Raw genomic sequence first — 12,618 nt, 5'->3', positions numbered from 1 at the left:
TTCAGTTTTTACTACAACCACTGCTGCTGATAACAATTATGTCGTACTAGGAGAAATGTTCGTCAGAAGTCTTGACCTTATATGTGCAAACATCATGACATAACTAAAACGTAACAAATTAAGCAGGAATTGAAACGGGTTGTAGAAATCCACTTGATTTTTGCCCAAATGAATATAAAGATAGCTTTGCAGCACCTGGAGGGTTCAAATTAAAACTTTATGAACTATTAGGGTCCAAATACACAAATAAATGAACCACAGACTAATAAATGTGGGTTTAGCGAAATATGAGCTTTTTAAAGGATTTTATGGTAGCTTTTATTCTATTTTAATTTAGCTCTTCTATTTTTCTTTTTTGGTTTATTATTTATATTGTATATAGTTGCATACACCAAGACATGCAGATCTGTAAATTATCTGGTTCTTACCAAGATAAAAAAAACTTAGATTTAGAAGTGTTGGATATTTATCTTGTTTTAAGAGTTAATTTCTTATTTGAAGTGTTCAGGCATCTGTAGACATGCTTATTTCTAGATTTAACAATCTTAATTCAAGAATCCTGTCAAGTGAAATTCTCTTGCTGCATGAACAGATAATTTCACTTGTTTTGAGGACCTTTTTCCTCAGATTTAATGTTTCTATCTTGTCCTCAGACACCCCTTTTTTGCAGTGCACATGTTTTGAATGATAACACTGGTCAACAACAAATTTATTGTTGAAGTTTTTTGAGCTGATTTAGGATAATTTTGGTGTGCTGAATCCAAAAATCACATTAATTTTGCTCAATCAGGTCAACTTTCTGAACTATGCTACATTTTGGCTTTTTAACATTTTTGCTTACATTTATGGGCATTTTCACATCATATGATACAAAATTCTTTCATATTTCTTGCAATAAACGAGTACTTTTGCCAATTTATGATTAATGTTTTTTTTAATATTACAGGTGAATGAAATGGCTTCGACTAGAAGATCTTGCAAAAATAAGCCTGACGTATTCCGCTACATCTGTGGTGAATACACCATTGTACCTAACAGGAATCCTGTTAGAAAATGATTTTTTTCTCTTAAAACCTATTTTGGGTGAGAACTATATAAAAAATCAACTGATAAAGTCACAAAAATGTAATCAATTTTGTGAGAAGATCAAATTTTTCAAAATCAAATTAGCAAAAAAACCTGACCTGATTGAGAAAAACAGATGTCATTTTTGGATTTAACGGTACAAAATGGTCCTAATTCAGTTGAAAAAACCTAGACAACTTGCAAAAAACATTTTTTTGTAACCCAGTGTAATAAAGCTGAGTCTGAGTCTTGTTATCTGTAAAAAACTGCTTCCAACACTACTGTACCTGATGGGACATAGTCACTTTTGAAAAAACACATAGTACATTAATCACACAGGAACATTACGAAGACACACACACATATATATGTACCTCAAACAGTCCAGTCTTGAGGATCTGAAAGGAGACGGTAAAAGAGAGGGTTGTGCCCTTCCTACAATGGCCCAGGTTGTTGAGAGGAGACTGGCAGATGACCGCCCCCAGCCCAGAGTCCTGTCCTCCCCCTTTGTGAGCTGATCCTGGGGTATAAAGAAATCAATAAAAACTCTGTAAGCCGATACACACAGAGTGACCAAATTAGTCTGAAGAACATCATCTACTGTCACGGAAAAAATTATTAGATCACCCCATGTTTTCTTCAATTTCTTGTTTCATTTTAATGCCTGGTACAAACAAAGGTATATAGGAGTTTAATTTCAGAGCTGATATCTATCCATTTTCCATGGTTTTCTTGATAATAACCAAAATCACTTCAGTTCTTACATCAATATCTATGACACTGTACTGACAAAAACAGTGTTTTTAGCTATTCCATGTTTTCTTTTCTGTCTATTTTAGACACAATACACACAGGAGTTAGTACTTGATTGCATAACCATTGTTTTTGATGACCTGTGATGGTGTAATAATTTTTTCCGTGACTGTTGTATATCATCGCTCTGCCTTTCAACTAAAGTGAAGTGTGCTACTCACCCTCAGCAGTCCAGATCAGGCGAACAGCCAGCAAGTCACGCAAGTTGTTCAGTAGAGTGAATTTTACCCAGAAGCTCTCGAGAGGCCTCACAGTGCTGGGAGAAGACGCTGTCATCACCAGCCGAGGACGATCCAGCGAGATACTGGGCAGCGAGTAATAGGTGGAAATGTGTCTAGAGACAAAAGATAATTATGGTCACAAAAGTCCAATAAAGTCCTGCTATTATCACTAAGAATTTTATGAATAATTAATAACAGATACAAGTGGTGGACATGAGCTTAGGCATTAGTTTAGTGAAAATGGTTGGTCAGTAAAGTCTGTTTGTTTGTTTATCTGATCTTTCTTTCCCTATTCTCTAATACATACAGTATGATGATATGACAGCTCAGTCTCCTCAAATACAATAAAATAAGATAAAATAAAACTTATTCATCCCCGAGGATATTAGAGCAGTGAGCACTGAAATCATCAGAACTTATTGTCCATGCCTTACAACGTCAAATTACAATATCAGATGAACTTAACTGATGGCAAACAGACATTTTCTGACAGTGCACAAGTACTGAGTGTTCATTTTGTAGTTGTTTAACTTCTCTTAGCTCATATGCTGCCCACAATGTGTTGATTTCATCTAATGGCAATAATCAAAATTATGAGTGGCAACCCTTTAGATCAAGGGTGTCAAATTCATTTTCTTCCGGGGGCCACATTTAGCCTAATTTAATCTGAAGTGGGCCGGACCAGTAAAATAACAGCATGATAGCCAATAAATAATGACAACTCCAAACGGTTTTAGTGCAAAAAAATGACATTAAATTATGCCAATATTTACGTTTACAAACTATCCAAACAAAAAGGATGTGAATAACCTGAAAAAAATGAAATTTGTAAAGAAATATAAGTTCAATGTTATCAATATTATGCCTCAACTTATCATTTATACATATGCATTACAGATCAGATCTACAAAGGCACAAAACATTTAGTAACAGGCAGAATATTGTTAAAATTGCACTAAATTTTGTTTAGACATTTCAGGTTGTTCATATTTGTCCAGGTTATTCACATTTTATTGTTAAAGGATAGTTTGTTAACGTAAACATTTTCATAATTTAATGTTTTTTGCACTAAATCAAAAGAGAAAAAATTGGTGTTTTCACTATTTATAAGTTTTATAATATTATTTTTGAGTTTGATGCCCTGAACTGCACTTTGCAAATTCATCCTGCGGGCCAGATTGGAACCTTTGGCGGGCCACTTTTGGCCCCCGGGCCACATGTTTGACACCTGTGCTTTAGATCACTAGTGTAGAACAGTTTTTTAGCACTCCCAGTTACTAATACCTGATGAATATACACTGTTTTGAGCTGCAGGTTCTGTAGGTATTTGGAAATATTGTAACAACAAACAGTGAAGAGAAAGTGAAAATGTACCTGGTGAAGTGGAATGTTGGAGTGTACCACTGTAATACAGCAACCAATGGGACTTCCAGACCCTGCAGAAGTAGAAAATACACACAAAAAGGAGTGTCTCTGGTCAAAGAATTTCATTAAGCACAATGAAACAGTGGCTACCATCAGTGGTTTAGACACTGTGCTACATAAATCACCCTGCTGCTGTGTAAGTGGATGAATCTCATAAAATGAAAAACCAGACATTTGTAAAGTATTTTACAGAGTTAAGAGTTCAATTCAGTTAAGTAGATTAAATTTACCTCTTACCTCACTCGAGTCTTCCTCTGCTTTGTCTTGTAGCTGCAACTGGAACAGAAAATTGTGCTCCTCGAGAGAACTGAGCATGCTGGGTAAACGTGAAGACTTGCTATCCACTCGACAGAATGATGCCACAGTGACTTCTGCTGACTGGTGGCTTAAGAGGAAGAGGAGGCAGAGAAGGTAGGAAGGATTTAGGACCACAGTTCATTCATTAGACCACCCCTTGTTTTCTTCAATTTCTTGTTCATTTTAATGCTTGGTACAACTAAAGGTACATTTGTTTGGACAAATATAATGATAACAAAAATAGCTCATAAGAGTTTAATTTCAGAGCTGATATCTATCCATTTTCCATGGTTTTCTTGATAATAACCAAAATCACTTTAGTTCTTCCATCAATATCTATGGCATTGTACTGACAAAAACAGTGCTTTTAGGCATTCCATGTTTTCTTTTCTGTCTGTTTTAGTCACATGATACACACAGGAGTTCATACTGGATTGTATAACCATTGTTTTTGATGACTTTTGATGGCCTAATAATTTTTTCAGTGACTGTATATTTGAGTGTAAATGGCCAAAAAGCTGCCATATCATTTTGAGAAATTATTCCTTGATTGCATCCAATTTATAAAAAACAGAAAGAAATAAAAAAAGTCTAATTGTTGTTGGAAAGTGATATTGCAGTTGGTACTACAAATTGTGTAAAGTTTATTCATCCATGTACTTAGTACTTGATTACATAGCCATTGTTTTTGATGACTTTTTCTTTTTTAGGAAAATTTTCAAAATGTTTTACTGTTATGTAGAAAATCGAGGTTTACGAAGTTACCATATTTGGTTCCTTACCCATAAGTAGCCAAAAAAAAAAATAAAAAATCAGTGAAGTAAATATACAGACACTTGTCCACATCCACATTCTCCCTTTGAACATCATTCCTTACATTAGTACCATTACTTCATGGTACCTAACAAAGCAGGTACACTCACTGTTCATGCAGAGGTGGACCTTACAGACCCTGGAGACCACATTGGACCTGAGATTGTTGCTTCACTGTAACTGTTGCTGTCACTGTCTTGTAATATATGCAGAAATTACCATAAATAGTCACTTGCCTGATAAAGGGTTAACAGCTGTAATCTGATTATGGGAAATCAGATTAACCCATTTGGATTTCTCCCCAATACTCCTGCATGTATACCTGTTAATCTGACCTATTTCATTCAGCTACATCATTTTTGATGACTTTTGATGGTCTAATAATTTTTTTCACGACTAAACATTGAATTGAGCAGGTGATGAGCAGCTCTGAGTTGACCCTTATTCCCTTAACTGCTCACACATCTTCCTCACTTGCCTTTTTCCTTGCATTTTAGTTCCACCCACTAGAGATGTGACAAAAAGTGTGACTACGAAGTTAGAGGAACTGACGGAATCTGTCCTTTGTTCTGAGATGTCCCCTGATGCAATGTCTACTTCTGATGTTGACAACATCAGACCAGTGAAATACTCAAAACCCATGAGAACATTCTAGGCACATGACTTCATGGAAAGAACTAGAGACTTGTATTGACAAAGGCCAAACAATAGACAAAGTAGAAATGGCACTAACATGCTGAGAGGAGGAGGTGTGAAGTTGAGCATGGCACCTTTTAATTCATATTATGTAACAATGCACAGAACCTGTACTGGAAGAATATTTGTATTTATATTGTTTAATTCATTGTATATGTAAGTGTGGATGGTTTGTTTGAGACAGAATTAAACAGCAAAGGTGTGTAAGATGGCTTCCTCTGTTGGTGGTGGTGGGGTGGTGGTGGTGGGGGGGGGGGCACCAAATCCATATCTCGCCTAGGGCACCAAAATGGCTAGAACTGATCTTAAGGCAATTTATTTAACTTGCAAATCGAGAGGTAACATCAAATCAACATGTTTTCCTTAAAATTACACCTTCATGGATGTTTGTCTGTTTTACTTGGATCCTAATGTTTTCATTCACGAGAAGGAAGTTGATCTACAATTGCTGATTAACATAACCTAGATGCCCCAGCATTTAGAAGTAAACAAGTTCTGAGTATTTTATATTTTAGTCAGGTGACGCATCATGGGAATATGGAAAATTTCCTGCTCAGGTGTTTCATTTCCACTTGTGTGAGATTGCACAATGACTATAACTCACCCCAGCCAGTTATTAGTAGGTCATCCCCTTAAGGCTGTTCACCATATCTGACAGTGTGTGAAATCTCACAGCACCGTTTGGTCTGAACACAGCATAACTCTGATATTTGGAGTGCTCATTGTATATTGTATATTTTGAAAAAATTGACAGTCCACTATAACTCTATCTTACTTGTTTATTTACTTTATTCTATTTTATTTAATTTTTTACTGCATGCTTCTTGTCTACTTGTGTATATATATATATATATATATATATATATACACACACACACACATATATATATATATATATATATATATATATATATATATATATATATATGTATATATATATATATATATATATAGAGAGAGAGAGAGAGAGAGACGGTATGTATATATACATATATGTATACATGTATATGTGTCATTTTAATTGTTTTATTTATTTTTAACAACTTTGTATGGTGACCTTGAGTGTCCTGAAAGGCGCCTATAAATAAAATGTATTATTATTATTATTTTAACTATTATTATTATTATAATAATAATTATTATTATTATTACTATTATTATTTACTTCATGTTCTATGTATGCACTAAACCACTGAAGCAAATTAATTAAAAAAAACAAACAAAAAAAACCAAAAACATGGCAATAAACATGTGTTTTTTTAAGTACTACGTTGATTACCAGACATTATCCACAATAAGAACTGAACCATCAGGCATCATGGGAAGGTAGGAGGAGTTATAGTTGGGAAGGATCTTCACATCTCTGACAAAAACCTCCTCTTGAGAACTGGAGTTCAACACTAAGGACAGACAGAGAAGAAATAAGAGTTAGCAAGTTTTCATGATCAGTTTTAATATTTCAACACCATTAAATTTGCTCATCGACAGCAGAGCTTAAGTAGATTGTAAATTGTACAATTTATGTATGTACAGTGCAAAAATCAAAATCTTACCAAGTGTGTTTTTCTCATTTCTAGTCAAAATATCTCATCACACTTAAAATAAGACATAATCACCTAAAGAATAACTTTTCAGTGAGATATAAGAACTTATTTTTAGACAATAGATCTGGAAAATCTTATTTCAAAAAATCTTGCTAAAATAATTTTCACTTGTTCCATTGGCAGATTTTTTGGCTTAATTTAAGATTTTTTTTGCTTAATTCAAGCAAAAAAAAATCTGCCAATGGAAAAAGGGAAAATTATCCTGGTAAGGTTTCTTGAAATAAGATTTTCAAGATCTATTGTCTAAAAATAAGTTCTAATATCTCACTGAATAGTTACTCTTTAGGTGATTATGTCTTACTTTAAGTGTGATGAGATATTTTGACTAGAAATTAGAACAATACACTTGGCAAGATTTGGATTTTTGCAGTGCAGTGTTCATGTTTCTACAGTCTGCCTGCTTTTATGTTTACAACTTTAAATAAAAAATAGCTGGAAATAGAAAAACAATTGTGCAAATTTAACAAAAAATAATGCAGTTATACTTTGACTTTTATTGTAGATAGTACGAACACAATTAATTTCATGCATTATTGGGTCACTTTCATTCAGGCCTGCAAAACATTCAAGACAAAACAGTAAAGCATTTACTACGCTGTAAATAATGTGATTTCTTTTCACAACATAAAAGACATTCACGGACTGAAGACACCGAGTGAAGGCAAAAATTTTTGTTCAATTCTTTCTGAAAACAATTCTTAAGGCAGACCAGGTCTTTGTTGTCAAATTTAGCATTTCCAGATATTTCACACACACTTTACTGCGGAAAAGTGGGGACTGCAGGCAGGCCACTTCAGCACCGGTGCTCTCTTTTTCCTCAGCCTGGTCTTGGTAGAAAACTAGGACATTTCAAACAGTTCAGGTTTTTTTGTGCCACTGTATACACACAATCTGGCTCTCCACTAATTTGTCTTTGAAATGTACTTGCTGCATTTATGTTTATAATGTTGTGTATCGTCATTAAATCACCTGCAAAAACTGGCCAATCTCTTTGACACTGCCTCTGGACTATGGCCTTGCTAATTTACACTGCATTAGTAAATACAGCCCATAGTGTTTTAGTAGGAGTTCTATATGTCACAACCTATCACTCCCACAAAACATCAGGAACTCAGACTCAATACAAAACTTTAAATTACTACTCAAAACTCACCTGTTCAAACTTGCATTTTCTTAAGCCCCTTTGTTCTTTTTGCTTGTTTGTTTGTGATGCGTCTTTGGGTGTCCAAATAAAACACTATATAAGTGTGATGCATTATCATTATTATTATTATTATTATTATTATTATTATTATATGGCAGGAATTCAAAATGTCCCAAAATGATATTACATAGAAAAGTGTTCTGTAAACTCTTGCTGAAACGGTGGAAACTTGATCTGCTTTACCTTTGAGTAGCATCAGGTGTTTTCCGAATACGAGCATATGCTGACACCGAACAGTGGGAGGAGGAAGAACATTCAGAGTGGTACTGACTGAAGATAAAAGATAAAATAGAAATGGACACAGCAGTTAAAAGAAAGTACATTTAATTTGTGAAACATTTCATTTTCTACTGGAAGAAAAACAACTGATCTTGAGTAAATCAGGCATGCCGATTGCAAATCTGAAATCAGGATTTTGAGTTAAAAACCACAGATTTTTCAGTCTTGCATCAATGTCTATTATTGTATCTCATAATATGAAGATAATGTGTTAAATTGGTCAAAATTAGACATAGGCAGAACATATGAAGAGCAAAGACAATGCACAGATCCATCCAGTCCATAGATGCAACAAATCACTCCAAGAGCACAAAAATTTATAATCGAAACTTCACTAATTAAATAATTCATTTTATACAGTCAGACTTAAAAGGAGTGGGCTGAGAATTCTCAAAATCCACATTGATTTTGATCCTCTATCTCTTCTCCTTGGCTTACCAAATAAGTGTATTAGTAATAAACATACTAGGAAACTGTACAATATTTTAACATTCTGTGCCCGAAAGAATATACTACTACACTGGACTTCTAATAAACCCCCTCCTACTTCTGGACGGAGGAAGCTACTACTGGAGCACATTCTGCTTGACTTTTTGACATGTTTGGCACATTCTAAAATTGACATTTTATCGCATTTGGAAACCCTTCCTGGACTATATTGAAAGAAATGCGTCCTCAATTCTGTCTCGAGCTTTCATCTGCTTTTAAATGGACTTTTTATCACATTAAATAGATATGAATGTGATGGGAATCTGTCTCTATGCTGACTGTAAATCTCTATTTTTGTTTTGACTGGGGTGCTGAGCTGTTTTGTTTTGTGTTGTTTTGAAAAATTTAAATTTAATAAATAGGGGTGTAAGAAAATATCACTTCTGCAATATATCACAATATTTCATTTCACAACCCTGTATCGACATTAAAAAGTATTGTATCGATATTTTTAGGTATTTATTCTAATGCAGATATTGTGGAGGCTCATTTTTGTTGTTTTGTTTTTCTTTTTTGTTTATATTTTATTTATTATTATTTAACACTCTTTTATTAAATGATGTTAGTTCTTTTGTTGGTATCGCACAAAAATAATGTTCTGATGTCAGTTCTGAACTAATAGAATATGAACATTTGAACAGGATCTTAAACTGTAATGTCTGTAAACAGAATTAAAATTTTAACACAAATTTTATGATATAGCATTAGATCCTGTTGTGATGAAATAAAAATGTGTTTAGTGTTTGTACATATTTCTGGTGTAATTCCATTCTTCCAGGAAATAATCATTTTTAAAAAAGAGAAAACAAAAAATTGCCTTTTTAACAGTATCATGATATATCGTGATATATTGTATTGTGATCCTTGTATTGTGATTTGTATCATATCGCCAAATTCTTGTCAATACACAGCCCTATTAATAAATATATTCTTAAAAAAAAAAAAAAAAAAAAAAAAAAAGGGGTAGGCTGAAGCTTTATGCTTATGTTGCCTACCCTTTATACATTATCTTCAACTTTGACAAACATATGCACACACCAACATTGAAAACAATATACACTATCAGAAGGCAAAAATGAATATTAAATGTTACATACAAATTTAAGATTCAGAGTTCATATATCTCATCAAGTCCAATGAAATAAATCAAGGTATGAGTGGAGGAAAAGAATGTTGAGTATCATTTATAGTATTTTGGAGCTAATATGTCCTCAACCAGGTGCAAAATGTCCTGGGCAACAATAGAAATGCAAATTATGATCAACACTTACTTAAATAAATCCCAAGCTGTTAATTCTAGGGGACTGGGATTTAAGCAAAAATACAGGCTCAGCAATGACTTCTGAAATTTGAGGTCCAATGAAAATTCCAGCTTTCTTTCAAGTTTGCATAACTTTGGGCTACACCAAATTTTTCTGTCAAGTATTGAGGCCCATTTCAATTGTAATCACTTGGAATTTATAGATCAAAACTTAAGGCATGATATGCCGCCAATAGTTATATATTAACTTGTGCGTAACTCAAAACACTGAGATGCTCGAGTGATTCTGATTTAGGATTTGTTATCAGCACACCTAATTTAGATGAAGTCAGGTATTTTGTCTCAGTAGCAAAGTCATTCAAAAACTGTAAACTATGAACCTTACAGGCTTTAGAACTACAAACTATGGCAGGCAAATGTGTGGTGTTAGAGATTTGGAGTACCCTGTGTTTTGAAGGTGCTGGCGTCCTTTTGAAAGGTGTGTGCTGGGTTCCTTAGCTGCAGAAGAGTCAAATAACCATGTTCTCTCACCTCCATTTGTTCATCCTCCTGCTTCCACACTGTCACTATGATCTGACAAGAAAACACAAAACACTAGGCACATAGAAAAAAGACAACTGCATACTGCATTCTATTTTATACTGTCCTTCTGCAGACATATTCTAAAGCTCCCGAGTAGAGAGTGGGAAGAGAAGTGGGCGGAGCTTACTAATATCCCCACCCCACCACAGATCTCTTTCCCCCTCCTGCTTAGTGATACCCTGCCTAGTCAGGAATTCATTTCTGAGTTACTGCCATTTTTGGGAAGCTCAGTCAAACCAAGATAGTAGATGACTGTAGTGTTTTTATACTGCTGTTTTCTTTTACATTCCTATGCAGAACAGGAATTTATTTATTTAAAATTTAAAAAAGCCCCCTTCAGGTCCTATGTGCGCATGTGCCTGTTTTATACGACTGTATACAAGTAGTCATGGAATAAGAAAGGGTTCTATTGTTCAGTCCAGAAAGTGTTATTTTATTCAGTACAGTGATAGAATTTGGTCCTACTGTAAAATTCAGTTTTTGTTGACAAGCAAAATAAAAATATAATTTTGGGAGAAAAAAACTGTTGTCTTTATGCACAAAACACGTACCAAAACCAAACCAAAACCGTGGCCCAAAACCGAGGTACGGACCGAACTGTGGGCTACCTGTATCGTTACACCCCTTTTTCTGTCTAAGTCTAAACTTTCAATCTTTCAACTTTTTAATTTGCATTTTGTCTGCCAAATTGGGTGAATACTTTTCAAGAAATCAGAAATCTTCTGAGTTCAAATTTTCAAAACTTTATAAAAAAAATATCCTCTCCTAGAGTTTGAGAATTGGTGAATAGTCTTCAAGATTCTGGTTGTACAAAAATCTTGGAAGGACGGACGAAGAGGAAGACAGATGGAATTAATGGTATTGCTATAAACCCCTGCCCTATGGGTGGGCAGGGGTATAACAAGTGTCCCATATGGGAATTACAACAGTGCAACCAAATACTAATAATCATTATCAATACCATAAATATCAATTTTATAATATAATAGAATAGCAGTTTTTCTTCTGTGCTTCTTATTGTAAAATGAGAGATAGAATCTACATATATGTATAAAACAACAGTGTCTTGTGTTTTAACTAGAACTAGACTAGGATTCCTTGCTAGAAATTGTGGGTTTGGTTAGGAGCACTCTGACAGAAACTACACAATGTTTTTTAATATGGTCCCTGGATCATTTAAAGGATTCTCACAATTTGAAATTTTTGTCCAGAATTTGCATTCACTACATATTGACAATATAAATCCTCACTGTAAATAATACATCCATGCACATATATTTTAATAGATCCGATCTCTGAACACATCTGGTTAGTTATTTTTAATTATTTTATACTATTCTTCAACCCATTGTTGTCCTTGTCTTTAGTCGAATGTTTGGTTATATTAGGTTATATTAAGTGTGTTTGTGTTTATGATGAAATAGTATGTCATGAGCTAAAAAAAAAAAAAGCCAAATTCCTTGTAATTGTTCACATACTTGGCCAGTAAAGCTGATTCTGATATTTTAGACGTAGTTTTGACAAGCATTTTGATGAGGCATGAGTATGTTTGTTCTTCATGTTATCAAGTCTGAGAGCATCAGTAAAAAATCTGTCTTATAAGAAAAAAAGGCAGTCAATCAGACAGGTTAATGAAATATTAAGTTCTGTTGTCAAGACAATAAAAAACAGATTCCCAAATACAACAAAGCATAGAACATTTTTATCAGTGTACATCAGTTCTGTATATACAAATGTGTCATTGCATCTGACCTTGACTTTGAGTGTATTCACTGGCAGCTTGTCCAGAGAGACAGTCAGACAGAAGATAATTTGATCGTCCAACACCAAAACAGACTGCAGGAGGGCAAACACAAGACAAAAAGAACA

General features: G+C 34.1%; 1 protein-coding gene across 1 annotated transcript in view; it reads right to left on the bottom strand.

Annotated features, from left to right (window-relative positions):
- Positions 1-12,618, bottom strand: part of trappc14 (trafficking protein particle complex subunit 14) — a 31,514-nt gene that overhangs the window by 11,730 nt on the left and 7,166 nt on the right. The window contains exons 2-9 of the mRNA XM_030162078.1: positions 12,502-12,585; positions 10,611-10,740; positions 8,322-8,408; positions 6,610-6,730; positions 3,762-3,909; positions 3,474-3,535; positions 2,040-2,212; positions 1,440-1,585 (exon numbers count right to left, since the gene is read on the bottom strand). Of these exons, the coding sequence (XP_030017938.1) occupies positions 1,440-1,585; positions 2,040-2,212; positions 3,474-3,535; positions 3,762-3,909; positions 6,610-6,730; positions 8,322-8,408; positions 10,611-10,740; positions 12,502-12,585 (951 nt within the window). The remainder of the gene's footprint in view (positions 1-1,439; positions 1,586-2,039; positions 2,213-3,473; positions 3,536-3,761; positions 3,910-6,609; positions 6,731-8,321; positions 8,409-10,610; positions 10,741-12,501; positions 12,586-12,618) is intronic.

This window comes from Sphaeramia orbicularis, chromosome 18 (genome assembly GCF_902148855.1).
Source record: "Sphaeramia orbicularis chromosome 18, fSphaOr1.1, whole genome shotgun sequence".
NCBI lineage: Eukaryota > Metazoa > Chordata > Actinopteri > Kurtiformes > Apogonidae > Sphaeramia > Sphaeramia orbicularis.
Note: the sequence above shows the minus strand (reverse complement) of the source record. Positions and strands in the feature narration are given on the sequence as shown.